The sequence below is a fragment of the Rhipicephalus sanguineus genome, chromosome 4 (assembly GCF_013339695.2).
Source record: "Rhipicephalus sanguineus isolate Rsan-2018 chromosome 4, BIME_Rsan_1.4, whole genome shotgun sequence".
In the NCBI taxonomy this organism is placed as follows: domain Eukaryota; kingdom Metazoa; phylum Arthropoda; class Arachnida; order Ixodida; family Ixodidae; genus Rhipicephalus; species Rhipicephalus sanguineus.
Genome location: NC_051179.1, coordinates 146564056 through 146583692, shown reverse-complemented (window position 1 = coordinate 146583692; position 19637 = coordinate 146564056). Strand labels below are relative to the sequence as shown.

General features: G+C 50.0%; 1 protein-coding gene across 1 annotated transcript in view; it reads right to left on the bottom strand.

Annotated features, from left to right (window-relative positions):
• The window catches only part of LOC119391696 (uncharacterized oxidoreductase TM_0325-like), a 65966-nt gene that overhangs the window by 34259 nt on the left and 12070 nt on the right, over positions 1–19637 (bottom strand). Inside the window, exons 4-6 of the mRNA XM_037659356.1 lie at positions 18160–18298; positions 9389–9465; positions 8118–8225 (exon numbers count right to left, since the gene is read on the bottom strand). Of these exons, the coding sequence (XP_037515284.1) occupies positions 8118–8225; positions 9389–9465; positions 18160–18298 (324 nt within the window). The remainder of the gene's footprint in view (positions 1–8117; positions 8226–9388; positions 9466–18159; positions 18299–19637) is intronic.

The following is a 19637-nucleotide window of genomic DNA, read 5'->3' as shown; positions in this document are numbered from 1 at the left end:
ACAGATGCTTGGAAAATGACCGCAGCATTGAATTTAAATTCGTTATAAAAGAAGAAATCGAACAACTCGTGGTAGATAAAAAAATAACTGATAAAGACATGTCTTTCTTGCTCCCGCTAAGTCCTGTAGCAGGAAGGTTCTATCTGCTGCCAAAAATTCACAAGGCAGGCGACCCCGGGAGACCAATAGTGTCGGCTATTGGTTCCGTAACTGAAAAGATTTCCTGCTTTGTTGATGACCTCATTAGTTATATTCCGCAAACTTTTCCCTCCTACAGCAAAGACTCTGGCCATTTCTTACGCGACATTGCTGACTTAACTGTTCCTGAAGGATCCCTCTTGGTGTCTTAGATGTGCGTTCACTTTACACCAACATTCCCCACGAGGATGGAATCCGAGCTGTTCGTCAGGAATATGAGCATTTGCGCTCTGACCACTCCATTGATGGCGCAAAATTAACTAGATTACTGAAGTTGATTCTCCACTATAATAATTTTTAATTCAACAATGAACATTTCATACAGGTCAACGGGACATCTATGGGAACGAAGATTGGCCCCAGTTCATGGGTGTGCTGGAGAAAGAATTTTTAAGCCGCCAAACACTAACACCACTTTTTTATAAACAATACATCGATGACATCTTCCTAATTTGGGAGCACGGCGAAGATGCATTACTTTCATTTATAGCAGCGTTCAACAACGTTTACAATTCCATATCTTTCACACATTTGTTCTCAGAGGAACGTGCAGATTTCCTAGATATCCCTGTAATTTTACGGAACGACAAATTAACAAATACACTTTTCAAGAAGCCTACAGACAGGCAACAGTATCTGCATTTTCGGGGAAGACATTTAAAACACTGGAAAGCTGGCAACCCGTATAATCAGTCACTCCGCTTCAAACGTACATTCACAGACGAGTCCGACTAACACAAGAACTGCTCTTCCCTGAGAGAATCTTTAGTTAAACAGGAGTACCCAGCTTGCTTAGTTGACGACGCTTTCGCAAAGGCTAACGATGTCAAGCGCAAAACCCTTTTAGAGGCACCAAAAAAGACTTCCACGACACATGAAACTAACCTTGTCCTTACACATTCGGCCTCGGTACCAAGAGTAGGTTGTATTCTACAAACAAAATCATAATATCCCCATGCAAAGTCAGCGTCTCCGAGCAATATTCCCAACTCCACCAAAAGTAGTCTACAGACGCTCTAAAAATTTTGCATGACATATCACATCTTCTAAAGTTACTAAACCAGTACATTCAGGCTGTCACCCGTGTAAAAAATCACGCTGCAAAATATGTGCGCAAATGACGACCTCACTTTCAGCTCACGGCACCTCCTCAGGTTTCAGCCTCAAAATAAGCGGCAACTTTTGCTGTGACACGCCCAATGTAATATACCTTCTGGAGTGTTCTGTTTGTAACCAGCAGTACATAGGCCAAACCGAAGCCAGCTTCCGGCTGCGTTTCAACAATCATAATTCATACGGCACACGCGTCTTCCCTTCCTAACCTATCTTTATCAAAACACGTAGCGCTTCCCGGGGTCAATCCTTCAGCAAGATTAAGAGGGCTCACCAGCTCCAAAGCAACTCAGATTTGAGCTTTTTGTTTCCCTAGATTTCAGCACTTACACACCACAAAAAGGAGGTAAGTTAGAGTACACTCTGGGCGTGTAAATCTCACCAGGTCGTGAAAGCGTGCGAAAAGGTCATTCCGCGCGCGAAAAGAAGTGATGTTTGAAACTTGCCCGGGAATGCCTCAACAAAGGGTGAACGCCCCTATGTTTTCCGCCAGCATATCCGTAGCAAATGCAATGGAGGGGTTTTGCCGCTTTGGCCTCCTCGTACCGTTGCGGTGTAAGCCATTTCCTCCAACTTCTCCGTATCGCCACACCGCTCCCGCAGTAACCCAAACAATGGGTAGTGACCTCTCTTCACAGCTCTCTGCCGCTTATCGTCAGAGGCTATGGAATACATAGCTCGCATTGACGTCACCGTGGCCGCCATCTTTGTGAACAAACTGGTTGAGACGCAGGGTGAACTCTTGCTCGAACACGCAGAGCAACAAACGTTGACATCAGATTTGTTCCGGTGCCCCCTCCGACTTCCTAAATAAAATGTAATTAAAAAGTACTACATTTATTATTTTTACGCAGAACCCTTTTATCGCGATTCAGAACTCACTATGCCGTAAAAAGCAACTTTCGTAAAAAAAATCCTTTTTTTTCGGGCACGGCTTACGTCGTTTTCTCTCGGAGACACTTTGATCTGCTTCTTTGCCATCTCGACAACTTAGATGATTAGATGGAACGGCTACTTTGAGAACATTACCGTTGTAAGAAAATTCAAAATAAAAGATTTGTACGCTTCTGCTGTTTTATTATGTTTGTTATATTGTGCGCTTCTCCCAGATTTATATATTACATACAGCAGGCTTTAGGCTAGCGTTTGGAAATTTAAGTTGGCGAACGGAAAAAAGTTCGCTACATACAAGCGAGGATAATGTTTAACAATTACATCGAAGGTGGTCGAACGCGAAAACGGGGTCAGTTCCCGAGGAATGTCCCAGCGCTATCACCCCAAGTCGCTACGTTGTGAAAACAGTACGTGTCGACTCATACACTTGTCAGTGAATGTTTTCTTTCCAAAAAACAAAGCTTGTTCTGATCTACGCATGTGCCGTTGGCGCCTGGAAGTACCAGTTCGCGGTAGCCGATCGCGCTTTTTTATCCATTTACCTGCTCAAGGCAGCAAAAACACTCAAGTCTCTGCTGCAGGTGCCGCCGCTGTTAGTTTTGCCACCACATCAGATCCCTGCGGGTGCCAAATAGGACGATTAGCTACGGGTAGGGAACAATCTCTGAGCACCGAGTATCTGTCGACAACTGCTTAGAGAAAGAGCTGGTAGCCGAAACGCTGTCGAGACGCCGTAGAAACACTGCATTGTGTTTGGGCGACACGCCTGCATTAGCCACGCATACCACAACACTGTCGCGTGGAACACGCACGAGAGATGGAATCAGCAAGCATGCTGCGGGGCGAGTCGGTTAAACAATGTGCTGCGCAAAGGAAACACGGGCAAGGAAGTGAACGAGGACGGGCGCAGACTCGCGACTGGATTTTATTGAAAATAAAACGCATATTTATGCCACACAAACCACAAATTCATCTACGCGCATGCGAAGAAATTAGCTTTCATTATCATGCAATCTTATGGAAGTATCACTGACGCAAATGTCTCTTCTTTTCGTGGTGGTCCGTTCTTTATCGACAGCTGGTGTTCCCTTAGGCGTTCATTTATACACCGGTTCCCTGTTTTCGAATTGAAGAAAACAAATTAATTTAAACTCTGTGTGTACAAAAACGTAATGTTCGGTGGCACAAAAAAGATTCGTAGTAATGCGTGGAATGAATATACATATATATATATATATATATATATATATATATATATATATATATATATATATATATATATATATATATATATATATATATATATATATATATATATAAAACGCGAGGATAATGTTTATCAAGGATACAAAATCAAGTATAAAACTGTTTAGAAATTACATCTAAGGTGGACGAGCATGTGTCGAGTCACACACTTGACAGTGGCCGCTCAACATCCCATAATGTTTTCTTTCCAATGAACAAAGCGTGTTCTGATCTACGCATGCGTATTTGGTGCCTTGAAGAAGCTGTTCGCGGCAGACGATCTCGCTATTGCATCCTAAAATCCAGATTTGCCTGCTTGCCTATGAGTTTTCTAAACAGCCACGATGTCGCGCATCTGACCGACAGAACTGAGCGAAAGCACACGAGCCTCTTGGCTAGTCTCTGCTGAAGAAGCCTCCGCTGTCCCTCTTGCAACCGCAGTAAATTCCTGTGGCCGGTCAATAGGACGGTTAGCTATGGACAAGGGGCAGTTTCCTGAACACCAAGGACCTCTCGGCACCCTGCTATATGAAGTGCTGGTAGCCAACACATTGTCGCGATGCCGACGCCGAAGAAACGCTGATTTGTGTTTGGGTCACACACCTGCATTAGCCTCGCATTCCACTTCATTGTCGTGGGGAACACGCTCGGGAGGAAAAGAGGCAGCACAGCCCCCCTCCCCCCACAAAAAACGATAAAAAAATACCGAAGCCTGTTTTAAGCTCACTCAGCAAGTCCCTTACTTTTCTACGCAGCGCACGAATACAGCCATATGAAAGGCTGGTGGTAGAGTGTAGGATTGCGGAATATAGGCGATACCAGGTGGAGCCACGTCGCACCTATTAAATTTGGCGCGAATTTTAAATCTACATTGAAAATACACACAGCACTTTCAAAGCCTGTAAAATGGAAACCAGAGGGTTGACATGCATAGCTATTATATCATAACAATAAGGAAATAAAAAGGGAGGAAATGTTGCGGCAGAAATATAGATAATTAGGCTATTTTCTTCGGGAGGCAACAAGAAAGAGCGAGACGTTAAAATATACAATTTTTATAGGTATTTGCATCTCGTTTGTAAAAAAATGGAAAGCCCGAGAAAAATATCTGTCCGCAACATTTCCTCGATATACTAAAAGTGAATGCAGTGCTGAAAACCCAGTTTAAATCTGACCAAATTTGGGCACGCTAGGGCTTCTCAAAATGCGCATCTATTCTCTATGGGAGCTCGCGCTGGTGAAGCCTCTTAAAGCTACAATTCTACAGTCAGGGTTTTTGCTTGACAGGGACGTTCGGGGATCATATCACATCCACAAATTCAACACAATCATTTTTGGGCTTAATGAAAGTCCCGGCTCTTTAACGTTCCTGTGCCCTTAACGTGCCATGCGCATTCATGTCCTTTAAGTAATCTTTTATGCACGCATATATATATATATATATATATATATATATATATATATATATATATATATATATATATATATATATATATATATATATATATATATATATATATATATATATTGTTACGGGGAAGAAACTATATACACAGGGTGTATTTGACAGTAAAAGCATACAACGCTGCTGCAGTCCAAGCGCGTTCCTCTCAGCACTTCGTCTTCGTCGTTTGCTGCCCTTCTCCGCTCATGACATTACCCGCCGGCGGCAGAAGCACCGTCCTGGTGCGATCAGTTCTCGGGGCGAGAGTGGTACGGTTTAAGTCGCGAGACATGAACTATATCGCTCATGGTTGCAGCTGTCGCTGACAGAGGATTGAGTGGAGCGATCTCATAGGTCACGCTAGTGACCTTTCGTATGACGCGGTAAGGGCCAACATAACGGGACATCAGTTTTTCGCATAGACCAACACGTCGTGATGGTAACCACAGCAAGACCAGTGACCCCGGAGAGTGCTGCACGTCGTGGTGTCGGCGATCATAACCACAATTTTGGTTAACCTGCGAGGCGCATAAACGATCCCGGGTGACCTGGCGGGCGATGTCAGCACGAGCCAGCGCATCACGAGCATAGGCAGTCGATGAGTCGGTGTCAGAATGCAACAAGGTGTCCATGGGTAAAGGCGGGTCGTAGCCAAACAACAGGTAAAAAGGTGAAAATCCAGCTGTGTCGTGGCGCGAAGAGTTGTATGCGAAGGTTACAAAAGGTAGGCTGATGTCCCAATCGCGGTGGTCCTCAGAGACGTACATTGCAAGCATGTCTGTCAGGGTACGGTTCAGGCGTTCGGTGAGGCCGTTCGTTTGTGGGTGGTACGCTGTAGTGAACTTGTGGTGGGTCGAGCAGGATCGCAGGAGCTCGTCGACAACTTTAGATAGGAAGCAGCGGCCGCGGTCCGTGATCAACTGACGAGGAGCACCATGACGCAGAATGATGTCATGAAGAATGAAATCGGCTACATCAGTAGCGCAGCTGGTAGGGAGTGCCCGTGTGACGGCATACCGCGTTGCGTAGTCGGTAGCGACGGCAATCCACCTGTTACCGGTCGCCGACACGGGAAAAGGTCCAAGAAGGTCGAGGCCGACTCGGAAAAATGGCTCATCTGGGACTTCAATGGGCTGAAGACTGCCAGCAGGCAATAGCGCAGGTGTCTTGCGCCTCTGACAGAGGTCGCACGCCGCAACGTACTGTCGCACAGAACGGTAGAGGCCAGGCCAAAAGAAGCGCCGCCGAATGCGGTCATACGTGCGTGACACCCCTAGATGGCCGGCGGTGGGTGCATCATGAAGCTGGGCCAAAACATCCGAGCGGAGATGCGCAGGAACAACGAGCAGAAGCTCAGCACCGTCAGGGCGGGCGTTGTAGCGGTGCAAGATGTCGTTGCGAAGAACGAACATCTGGAGGGAGCGGTCAGGCTGTGAAGATTGTAGACCATCTATAATAGGCCGCAAGGACGAGTCGCGGCGTTGCTCAGCAGCCATGTTGACGAAGTCTGTAATGGAGAGAACGAGTGCTTCATGATCATCTTCCGTCGTTTCAGGGGGATCGACTGGGTGCCGAGACAAGCAGTCGGCATCCTTGTGAAGTTGTCCAGATTTGTAGGATACCGAAAAGGTGTACTCCTGTAAGCGTAGCGCCCAGCGACCGAGGCGTCCCGTGGGGTCCTTGAGCGAGGAGAGCCAGCACAGCGCATGGTGGTCTGTAATAACCGTGAAGTGTCTGCCATAAAGGTACGGTCGGAATTTCGTGATAGCCCAGACGAGAGCTAAGCACTCTCGTTCGGTGATCGAATAATTTTGTTCCGATGGCGACAAAAGGCGGCTTGCGTACGCGACGACGCGGTGCATGCCCTGTTGCTGTTCTGCAAGCACTGCGCCTATACCGTGGCCACTGGCATCGGTACGAAGCTCCGTAGTGGCAGAAGGGTCGAAGTGTGCGAGAACTGGCGGGTTGGTGAGGATAACGAGGGATGAGAAAGCGTGCGCTTGTTGTTGGCCCCAAGTGAACGCGACGTCCTTTTTCAGTAGGCAGGTCAGAGGACGGGCCACGTCGGCGAAGTTCTGGACAAAGCGACGGAAGTAGGAGCACAGTCCAAGAAAACTGCGGACGTCCTTGGCCGAGCGGGGAGTGGGGAAATCTCGAACTGCTCGGACTTTCCCAGGGTCTGGTTGCACGCCCGCAGCGTCAACAAGATGGCCGAGTACGCAGATTTGGGGTTGTCCAAAGTGACACTTAGACGAGTTAAGTTGAAGGTTAGCGCGTCGGAAAACATCAAGCACTGTGGACAGGCGAGTAAGGTGGTCTTCGAAGGTGGTGGAAAAAACAATAACATCGCCCAGGTAGCAAAGACAGATGGACCACTTCATGCCGCGAAGGAGAGAGTCCATCATGCGTTCGAAAGTCGCGGGAGCATTACACAAGCCAAACGGCATCACCTTAAACTGATAAAGTCCATCAGGGGTCACGAAGGCAGTCTTCTCTCTGTCTTGATCGTCCACAGCGATCTGCCAGTACCCTGAGCGCAGGTCGATTGACGAGAAATATCTGGCGCCGTGCAAGCACTCGAGTGCGTCGTCGATACGCGGGAGAGGATACAAATCTTTCTTGGTAATATGGTTGAGATGGCGGTAGCCAACACAGAATATCCACCTATTGTCCTTCTTTTTAACAAGGACAACAGGGGAGGACCAGGGACTGGAAGAGGGTTCGATTATGCCCTTATGAAGCATTTTATCTACCTCCCGTTGTATAATAACACGCTCCGGTGCTGACACACGATATGGCCGTCTGTGAATGGGTCGAGCATCACCGGTATCAATGCGATGGGTGACCACGGATGTCTGGCCCAAATTACGGTCGCCGAAGTCAAAGATGTCCTGGCAGGAGACGAGGAGGCGGCGGAGAGCAGAGACTTGCTCTGAAGTGAGCTCTTCGGATATCATTGGCGTGAAGCGGTCGCAAGAGGAACGTGAAGCGAATGACGGCATTGAAAAATCTGGTGGCGCATCTGTGGTCAAAGCGGAAACTGTATGGTCGGCCAGTGGTGTCAGATGTGCAAGTGACATGCCGCGAGGAAGAACTTGCGTCGAGAAGCCAAAATTGAGGACGGGAAAAGAAGTTTGATTGGCTGTAACTGTCACCACCGTGTTGGGCAGCGTGACATTGCGCGTCATAGCGACGTCGGGAATCGGGACAGCAACATAATCACCATCGGGTACTGGTGGGAATGGCGAGAGCTGGACTTGAACTGCGGCTTGCGGCGGAAGTCGAAGGAACTCGAGGGATCGTAGACGAGGTGGGCCGGCAGGAGCGGTATCTGAGAACGAAGGGAGTTCTAGCCGAAGAAGTCCTGCAGAGCAGTCGATAAGCGCAGCGCGTGTGGTAAGAAAGTCAATACCAAGGATGAGGTTATGAGGGCAATTTTCTAGTACAGCAAACAGAACTGACGTGTGATGATCAGAAATTGTGATCTGCGCAGTACACATTCCTAGTACATCAGGAGTACTCCCATCGGCTATACGGACGGTAGGAGCAATCGCGGGCGTCAGAACTTTTTGGAGGCGGCGGCGGAGGTTTGAGCTCATGACAGATATTTGTGCACCGGTATCTATAAGAGCAGTCACAGGTAAACCATCAACGAGAATTTCAAGAAGGTTACGTCGCTTGTCCGGAGTAACAAGAGGTTTTTCAGTCCACGTCGTGTATGCAGCGTCACCTCCGGAGCTGCACCGGCTAGTTTCCCGAGTGGCGGTCAAAGGGAGACCGAGAGCGGCGAGGTTGGGGCGAGCGGGACTGGCGACGCTGGGGCGATGGCGATCGGCTGGTTCGATGTTCCGAAAAACGTTCCGCACTTGTCTCAGCGCGAAAGGTCGGAGCATATGGCGCACGTTCGGAGCGGGATCCCCAATTGTAGAAGCTTGGTCGAGGTGATGAGGTCCAACGGCTGCGGCAATGGCGGGCTATGTGTCCTATCCGATGGCACGTGAAACATATGGGCCGATCATCAGGTGTACGCCATTCGGCTGGGTTTCGTCGCGGCGCGGAGGGGAGGGTCGGAGTAGCAGCAGCAACGACTGGAGAAGCCGAGTTGGGAGTAGCATTGGCACTTTGAAGGTTTGGTGAAATGCCCATATTCGCGATCTCTTGGCGGACCACGGCCTGTATTAATGAAACAGTAGCGAGATTGTTTCCGGTAGTGTTGTCGTTGGACATAACAGGAACAGGAGCCATAGCCTCGAGTTCGCGACGGACAATCCTGGTGACGTTTTCCGGAGCTGCTGGTTGATGTAGCGTGGGTAAATCCTCGCAGGAGGACGTAGCCGCCGTGTTGGGAAGACGGTCAAACCGGTGAATGATGCGCCTACTTTTTGCCTGTTCGAAGCGACGACATTCTGCAATGACTGACTCCACAGTCGAGCAATCCTTGCACAGCAGAAAATTAAAGGCGTCGTCGGCAATTCCCTTTAGTATGTGTCCGACCTTGTCCTCTTCAGGCATGTCCTTGTCTATCTTGCGGCACAAAGCCAACACGTCCTGGATGTACGCGATGTAAGGCTCTGTGGAAGTCTGGACACGAGTTGCGAGCTCTTTCCTTGCAGCTGCTTGTCGTCCGATAGGCTTCCCAAATAAATCGCGTAATTTTTGCTTGCAGACATCCCAACTTGTCAACTCTTCTTCATGCGTCTCATACCAGAGTTTTGCAGTGCCACGTAAGTAGAAGAGGATGTTGGCCAGCATCAGCGTTGGGTCCCAGTGGTTGCTGCTGCTGACGCGCTCATACAGAGCCAGCCAGTCATGGACGTCCACGCCACTTGTGCCGTTGAACGTGCCAGGATCACGGGGGTGCACCACAACGATCGGCTGTGGGCCTGACGGATCTTGTTCACACTGGGTCGCTTGGTCCGTCATCGTGGCAGCTGCAACGCGCCGTCCGCTGCGAAGATCTAGTTCCTGGTGCTTTATAGCGAGTCGTACCCCGGCACCTCCACCAAAGATGTTACGGGGAAGAAACTATATACACAGGGTGTATTTGACAGTAAAAGCATACAACGCTGCTGCAGTCCAAGCGCGTTCCGCTCAGCACTTCGTCTTCGTCGTTTGCTGCCCTTCTCCGCTCGTGACAATATATATATATATATATATATATATATATATATATAATCAGCCTGTCAACGCAAAGGCCCCTCCCATGTTCCGCCAATCAACCCGGTTTTGTGCATTCTGCTGCCACGTTATACCTACAAATTTAATTTCATCTACCCACCTAATTTTCTGTCTCCCCCTCCCGCGTTTGCCATCTCTTGGAATCCAGTCAGTTACCCTTAATGACCACCGGTTATCCTGCCGACGTGCTACGTGCCCGGCCCATATCCATTTCTTCTTGATTTCAACTATGATATCCTTAATATTGTCGCAACGCGGAAATAACGAGATACAGGACCACGTTGCGACGAGGAAAGACAAGTCTGTATTCAGATAACAAAAAGAGCAAACGCCTCAACGTCGTCTTCCTCAGAAAGCCCACAGCTGCAGCTCGTGCTGCTCGCTTCTTTGTCCTCTGTCGTCCTGTCGGCTATTGATCGTGACAGCTTCCCTTCCAAGGAAGCATCGTCCCGATGCTTCATCGTCACGGCAGCAGGGTTTGTACTCACTGGCAGCCCATGAGTTCATTCGCACAAATAGGGCTTCATCCGAACCACGTGAACAACCTCTGGTGCATGCTTTTGACGCCTTGAGCTATGTGGACTGTCGGGAACAACCTCATAGTTAACATCAGTGAGACGTCGGAGGACTTTATACGGCCCAAAGTACCGCCGTAATAGCTTCTCTGAGAGGCCACGACGGCGAACTGGGGTCCAGACCCAAACTCTCTCTCCCGGCTCGTAGTAAACTGGTCGGTGACGTCGATTGTACACTCTAAGCCGAAACTGGGCAAAATTGGACTAACGGCAGTCGTTAAACCAAAGGATCAACGGTTCGTCCAACAGGGTTTAAATGCGAGACAGTGCGTGTCGTGCGCAAACGCCCGGCAAGAAGGGGACCAACGGGGGGTGTAACTGCGCGCCGATCGCCCGCTGCCGCGCTGCACTTCTCGGCCCTGTCGGCTAGCACGATTACGAGTTACATGGCTTACACGCCAGAGTGAAAGCGAAGCACTAGTACAACGAATAGAAGCAGTTATGAGAGTCAAGTTCAGCTCGCGCCGGCGCACACAGCGAGCGAGCGCGCTCACCCACGTTTCTTCCCTGTCGAGCTGCCGGACCCAAACAAGTGCAAGCCTTCTAGTCCGGACACCGCGGATCTCTCGCTTCAACGTGCCGGATTAGGAAGAACTGCGAAGAACACTGCCAGCGCTAACAAAAGTAAGCGGTTCGTCAGCGATTGTATTCCCACAGAGTCACCGGCTACAACTACGAAGCGATATGAAGTAGGCTTCGCTACGTCGTCGGCACCAAGCCGACCGGCGGCCGGTGCGAGTTCGTTGCCGGTGTAGGTGAAAGAAACGTTGCGTAGAATTTGTTTCACAGAGAATGTCGCCTGGAATAAAGTACAGTTCAATCTGTGTCTTTCTCTTCATGCGACAACTGTTGTCAAACATCTAGCGTGAAGGATGAGCGCCGAAACGAATCGACGAGCGGCCGGCGGTGTACAGCGAGCGACTTACGAGCACGGTGAAAGAACCGTGCCTGCGCGCCGTCTCGTCATTGTAGGTATACATATATCTACATCACGTAAGACGTCGCGGACAGCGGACGTCTAAACTGCACAGGAGACGCATGTTGTGATCGCCAGCGGTCGTTCAACTCAGCCGTGCTCCTCGTAAAGGCCTAACGACGTTGTCGGCAAGAAGCCGGCATCGGCGAGGCGCCTCACTGCTTCGCCGGAGTTCCTGCATAAGTGCCGCTTCTGTTTGTTGGTTCCATTCCGACTTGAGCGAATGGAGTTTCCGGTACATCAATCGGATGGAGGAGCCCTGCTGGTTTGACGGCTGGCACTTTCCTACGCTGGCATTCAAGGCAAGTCCGAACGTACTCTTGAACGGTTGCCGTTAGTCTTGGCCAGCAGTACTTTTGTCTCAATCGGCATAGCGTTCATGTGTAACCCAGATGACCGGATGTTGCTTCATCATGGCACGCCTGTAGTACTTCTCTCCTCAGTGGTGTTGGAACGACGAGTAAGTAGGTGTTTCCGTTCGGCGAAAAGTTCACCTTGTATAGGACGTCGTTTCTCAAGCAAAATGATGCTACTCCTCTTGCGAAGAGCTTTGGCACAGCGGATGTGCGTCCCTCCGAGAAACCAATAATGCATTGCAGTTCCGGGTCGTCGCGTTGCTGCTGTGCGATTGTAGTCGTGTTGACAACCCCGACAAAGGCCGCGTCGTCGTCATCTTCAGCATTTGCATGTTAAAGTGGCGCGCGAGAAAGGCAATCGGCATCCGTATGTCGCTTCCCTGATTTGTACACAATATCCATATCGAATTCTTGAAGCTTAAGGCTCCAGCGCTCCAATCGTCCTGATGGGTCTTTTAAGTTCGTCAACCAACAGAGGGAATGATGGTCGCTGACAACTTTAAACGGGCGGCCGTACAAGTATGGGCGAAACTTTATAACAGCCCACACCACCGCAAGACACTCTTTTTCAGTGGTGGAATAATTCTCTTCCGTGCGGGAGAGGGTCCTGCTCGCATAAGCAATTACTCGTTCGGCGCCATCTTGCCACTGCACGAGCACGGCTCCTAAGCCGACATTGCTGGCGTCGGTGTGGACCGCTGTCGCAGCGTCATTGTCAAAGTGTCCGAGGACTGGCGGCTTTTGGAGGCGTTGCCGCAGCTCGTTGAACGCTTCCTGCTGCTCTTCACCCCAGACGAATGTGACGTCTTCTCTGGTGAGACGTGTCAACGGTGAGGCAATGCGTGAAAAGTTCTGAATGAAGCGTCGGTAATAGGCGCGCAGCCCTAAAAATCGTCTGACTCCTTTTTTGTCAGATGGTGCGGGAAAACTTGTAACGGCAGCTATTTTGTCGGGGTCAGGCCGCGCACCTTCACTGCTGACAAGATGCCCCAGAAACAGAAGCTCTTCGAAGCCAAAGTGACATTTTTCTGGTTTAAGCGTTAGTCCAGCAGATCGTATCGCTTGGAATACCGCGTGTAGTCGCTTGAAGTGCTCGTCAAATGTGGCAGAAAATACAATCACATCGTCCAAATATACCAGGCACGTTTGCCACTTGAGGCCTGATAGTACGGTGCCCATGAGCCGCTGAAATGTTGCTGGTGCGGAGCATAAGCCGAAAGGAATACCTTAAATTCATAAAGGCCATCGGGTGTCACGAATGCTGTTTTTTCTCGATCTCGTTCGTCGACTTCTATCTGCCAATACCCGCTCCTTAAATCCATCGACGAGAAATAACGTGCATGCCGTAGTCGATCGAGGGATTCGTCTACACGAGGTAGCGGGTAAACGTCTTTTTTCGTAACCTGATTGAGCTTGCGATAGTCCACGCAGAAACGTAAGGTGCCGTCTTTTTTCTTCACCAATACCACCGGCGATGCCCAAGGACTCTTCGACGGCTGAATGACGTCATCCTGAAGCATCTTTCGCACCTGACTTTCTATGGCTTCACGTTCCCGCGGAGCTACTCGGTACGGGTTTTGCCGTATGGGTCTGGCCGTTTCATCCGTAATGATGCGATGTTTCGTCAAAGGCGTTTGACGAACTCTGGACGTCGAAGAGAAACAATCCTGAAACTGATTTATAAGGTCCAGGAGGCTTTCCTTCTGCGTAGGCAGCAAACTTGGGCCAACATCGACGGATAGAGGTGCGGGCAGCAGGCCGGTGTGATCGTCTTGCTCCACAGTCAAGCAGCTTGCGACCTCGGTGAGCTCCTTCACGTACGCCACTGCCATACCTCTCGCAAGATGTCGTCGCTCAGGGCTGAAGTTTGTTACTAGAACTTGCGTGTGTCCGCAATTTACGCTTATGACGCCTCTTGCAATGGATAGGCCATGGCTGAATAGCAATGTTGGGATTTGCTCGGCGATTTTGTCGTACTTGCCTAGTAAGTCGCATGTTACAGCCACGAGAGCGCTTGACCGCGGAGCGATGGTCACGTCGTCGTCGAAGACGCGCAGATGTTTACGTGGCTGATCTGCACGGCGTATATCAAAAATCTGGGGCCATCCAAAATGTAACCGACCTGTCCGGAATGTCTATAACGGCGCCGTATTCAGACAGGAAATCCATCCTAAGATCAGGTCGTTGCAGCACTCCGACAAAATGACGAACGTGGCAACGAAAGCCGAATTACCGATGTTAATTCTGGCGGTACATTTGCCGGTCGGCGTCATAAGTTGACCACCCGCGGTTTTGATGTTGGGCCCCGTCCATGAAGTCTTAACTTTTTTGAGGCAGTCGGCGAGCTTCCGGCTTATAATTGAGAAATCCGCACCAGTATCCACCAGCGCTGTCACTGGGCGTCCGTCTATGTAAACAGCTAGGTCGGCGCTTACGATTTACTTCGGGGTCGGCGACGTCGCATCGTCCGTCGTATCCTCGTATCGTACGGTTGGGGGTGTTGTAGCGTCTCGACGGGCGGCAACTTTCCCCTCAAAGGTCGCTGCTGTTATTTTCCCGGAGGAGGGCTGGGGGATCTGCCCCGGGCAGCGTCGGCGTAACTACGACGGTGCGGCGAAGAGCTCGGCGCAGGTGACGGAGAGCGGGGTCGGCGATACGGACCGAATGGCTCTGCTTGCGGGTGCATGTTGCTGTCGCGGCGGTTGTCAAAACGAGGACGTGGAAAGGGCGGCAAAAAGTATGAGATCTCTGGTCACGGTGAGTGCAAATGCGGTAAACATGGCCGGCTTCTCCGCAATGGAAACAAAGTGGACGGCGGTCGACGGTGCGCCACAAGTCCGTCTTACGAACAAATGGTCGACTGGTGGCCATCCTTTGCGACCAGGCTGCAGATGTTGGCGGAGGGTAGAACGGCGACGTTTTCGTATGCGCATTAAGCTGTGGAGTCGGTGGCGGCGGCGGTGTAATGTACGCTGGAATCACCGGGTCGTGCGGCGGTGGAATGTGGGATGGGATCACCGGCTCGTTGCAAGGATGAGCCAGAGGAGACGAGTTGTGCGACACTGGCGTTGGACGACGGACGGCCGAGGCATAGTTAACCGATCGCTGGTCTGGTAGCGATTCGGGCAAAGAAAATGCTTGCCTGATCTCATGTCGTACGAATTCTGCAACCGAAGCCATTGCAGGTTCTTGTGGAGGCACAAGGAGGTTTCGGATTTCTTCACGAACAACCTCGCGAATTCGCTCACGTAGAGAAACCCCACTGCCGGCCGTCAGAGCAGAGACGCTTATCGAGGCGTTGTTTGGTCGGTCGTAATAGCGGCACCGTTGCTGTAGTGCTCGCTCGATAGTTGTAGCCTCTTGGACAAATTCCGCAACGGTTGTCGGCGGGTTGCGAAGAAGACCGGCAAACAGTTGTTCTTTGACGCCTCGCATCAAGTGTCGTAGTTTCTTGGCTTCAGGCATCTCAGGATCAGCTCGTCGAAATAGGCGGGTCATGTCCTCCGCAAACATGGCGACACTCTCATTCGGTTTCTGTATACGAGACTCGATGAGTTGCCGAGCCGAATCGCGGCGGTCGTTGTTTGCGAAGGTGCTGCGAAGCTGCTGCCGAAATGCATCCGAAGAAGACAATGTGGCCTCGCGGTTCTCATACCACGTGCGAGCGCTGCCCGCTAGAGCAAAGTAGACGCGCGCGAGCTTCTGTTCGACGGTCCAATGGTTTGCCTTGGCGACTCGCTCATACTGGTCTAACCAATCCTCGACGTCTTCATAAACCTCGCCGTGGAACGTCTCGGGAATCCGAGGCTGCTCAACGGTCACCTGTGAAGCGCCGCCAGTTGCCATTTCTGCAGAGGGAGTCCTTGGCTGGAGAGGTTCCAGGGGGATTGCCTCGGGACTGAGGCCTCGCTGTCGGCGACTGTAGCGGTGGACAGGAGTATCCACTGCAGGAACAGGTTCCGGTGTCGGACTTGAAGTGCCGGGTCGTGGAGGAGTCCCGAGCATCAGATGTAGAAGTCCAGCACCTCCACCAGTGTCGCAACGCGGAAGTAACGAGATACAGGACCACGTTGCGACGAGGAAAGACAAGTCTGTATTCAGATAACAAAAACAGCAGACGCCTCAATGTCGTCTTCCTCAGAAAGCCCACAGCTCAGCTCGTGCTGCTCGCTTCTTTGTCCTGTGTCGTACTGTCGGCTATTGATCGTGACAGTATGATATGTTTGTGTGTGTACGCACGCACGCACGCACGCACGCACACACACACACACACACACACACACACACACACACACACACACACACACACACACACACACACACACACACACACACACACACATAATAGATTTGCCTATGCGAGGCCAACTCAGGGTCAAAGAAACAAAACGCTTCCTTTCGCACAAGAGGCTAAACATAAGAATTTTTAGCAATTACTTCTTGTGTATCGTTCCTGTATACTTTTTCTCCCAGACCTGCTTGTAAAAAATCTCTTATGTTTATTTTTATCCATTTTTGCGCACAATGTACTAAACTTTAAATGTAGCTTCAGCGCTTTCATAGATGCTTTCTCCTGAGAATTAGTTCTAGGGGGCGCGAAAAAAGAAGTGCCATCCCAATCGGTCGCATAACGCGATGGGTAGCCTTCGGATACTATGCTGAGCCCCTCGTAAGCAGGTTGAGCGGCATACCCTAACCGGTGTTCTAGACGGACAGCATGGCATATGGGGTGTAACGCTACAGAGCTTGTAGTCGAGAGCGAATACATCTATCGAGCGGTCCGCTAGTTACTTTCGCTTTATTATTGTTTTTATATTTTTATTGCGATAGCAATTATATGGACAGTATCGGCTGGTTTTTGCCGTCGCCGTCGCCGCCGTCATGCTGCGTATATGTATAACTACGAATAAATATATGAAAATCCCAAAGAAAAATAATTCCGAAAAGAGCTTCCGAAGCGCGGAATCGAACCACCGCCTTCTCAATCCGCAGCGCGTGGCTCTAACCACAATGCCACAGAGCGCAGATCGTACAGGTGGCTAACGGCGAGCGTTATATACACACCCTTTACCGCAGTACTCAGAGACGGCAGGCGCTTGTAAGCGTTTCTTCATTGCCAGCGAGATGGCGCTAGGAGCGCAACGGGCGCACTTAAAGGCGTCGGCCAGCTCGCCCCGCTTTGGCGAACGCCGTTTCTCTTCACCCTACATGGCGTGGTCGCATTCGTGCGCTTATCAAGGAAAGAAGAGGACGGGCGGGGGGGGGGCGGGGCGGTGGAGCGGGGTCTGTCTTGTGCTTTCCCCGCGATGTCCACAATGAAGTCACAGAGCGTACGAAGGTAACTTCGCTCGCTGCAGCGGCCGCGTGTGCGAAAGGAGCGCGCTGTTCATACAGAAGTAGCAACTGTGACAGTTAGTGCGCGCTCGTCCTGTGTGTACGTGTTCAATCGTTTCGTGAGTCCTGCTTTATGTGTGAGAAGTGCGCTTCAGGTGTCGAGCTGTGACGCATGATAGTTCGCGCTCGTCCTGTGTGTGTTCTTTTCGTGCGTCCTTTGCGCTCGAGCGACGTGCTGGAAATTTCGAGGTGGTTTCTGTTCTTCGCGTTACATTCCAATTTGTTGCTATCGCATTCATCGCTTCGGCGTTGCGGCGAAACTGTGACTTTTTTTTCTATTATGTCATTGGCAAGTGTGAACAACTGCGCCAGTCTTTCACGATATGCATAATTTATTCAATTGTTCTATATTGTCCGCTCACAGCTTCAGGCGTGGCTGCGGTGGTGTAAGGCATGGCAGCGTCGCTCACACGTTTCGCACCGCGCTCGTAAACACTGTATTTGTGGAGGCACCCCTGGTATAATGCACAATATTTATCCACAGGTCTTGACTCCTAAAAATGCACAGATATTGGTGATATGCTCTGGCGTTACTCCGCGATACGCAGCGACAAGGACAACTACGAAGATCTGCGGGATGCCCCTCTAGGCAGTCTCGCATTAAAAGAACAGCTATGGGCAGCCCAACAAAGCCGCGAAGCGGCCGAAAGGTCATGCCTTTCAGTCCCAACGTTGGAGCGACCCGCTTCGGGCTCGGACACTAGCGCGACCTAAAGGACCACGATAAAGTTTTTTTTCCACGCATATAGAGTATTCGCAGATGGAATAATGCAACAGAAAGCGTACCTTTGGTTTGACGTAAGTAGGGTATAGCGTTTTTCATCAGGCAGAGGGGACCGCGAAAGTTAGTCTTCCAAGCTTTGTCAAAATCTTCCAGTGAAGCGCTTTGAAGAGATCCTCTAACGAGAATTCCAGCATTGTTCACCTGTAAAAGAGAAACTCTCTGGCTGCAGCAGGCAATGTTATTATCTGTACTTTATAACCGCCACTCTACGCTCGCCGCGCTAAGACTACTGGCTATGCACACATTCGCCTGTTTATCTCTGATTGCACACTACTTCTTGTCATTTCTGCCCGAAAATCGCAAGTCTGCTTCCTTTAGTTTGTTTTGGCTCATCCGTTTTTCATGCGAAAACAAACATGGGGTGATTGTCGGCATATGAAGATCGTAAAAACAGCGTATACACAACCGACGAACACAAAGGGACATACGAGCGCTGGCTTCCAACTGGTGAATTTGTCCCTGAAACACACAATTTATAGCAGTGACACCACGAGGAGAACGGAATCGCAGCGTGCGCGGAATTTCCTTTTATTTACAAGAAGAAAAAACTGGGGAGGAGTGAAGCATGTGTTGAAGGGTGTTTCAGCTCCACTAACGTCGTCGGAAAACTGCACCGGAATGCAGCTTTCCCTAAGGTGCTTCTTAACCTTCTTCTTATTGTTCATTCCTACATGCCCGATTTCTGTTTCCTTCGTCATGTAGGGAAGGGTGGTTCAGCTACACTAACATTGTCGGCATTGTTGCTCTAACTGTTGCCTTCTACATTTTTAGTGGACCGGGGATGAGTAAAGCACCATCACTTAACAGGTATGATTCAAGAAGTGGCGTTCCAAATAGATAACTTTACCGTAGAGATTCACGGTTTTGTGTCTGGTTTTAGAACTGAAACTTGAGCGTCTTGGTAAATTTCGTCAGGGATTCTGATATCGCTGCTAAGCCAAATGTAATATTTTAGGCAGCAACGACGAACCTTACTCTCGTAATATACCGGAGGTGAGTCGTGGGATTTGCCCAATTTCCGTGGCTCATACCCACTCATGATGGACCGTGACGACGACATGACACGCCGACAAGCTGAGACCCACATGTGCTTCGCTGCGAAAATTGAAGTGGTGCTTACACAACGGTCATTAAGTTTGTCTATCATGTCGGCTTCCATAATCTAACTTTCATCTCTTCTAACTTTTGCGCAGTCGCTGAACCGAACTGCAAATATGTTGCAACGGGCACTGGAAATCTTGTGTCATTATCGATACGTAGGTCAGACGGGCACGTGCGTCAATTCTAGACTATCTGAGCACAAGTGCAATGTAGAAAAATATAAGCAATGCGATTTACCTCATCAATGTAGGTGCGTTTTCATGTTTCTCTAGTCGTGTTCCGTTAACAGAATCCGGGAAGAGATTACACGTGAGATAATGAAAGCTGACATGGTAGACAAACTTTGTGATACTGTGTAATCAACCCTTCAATGTTCTAT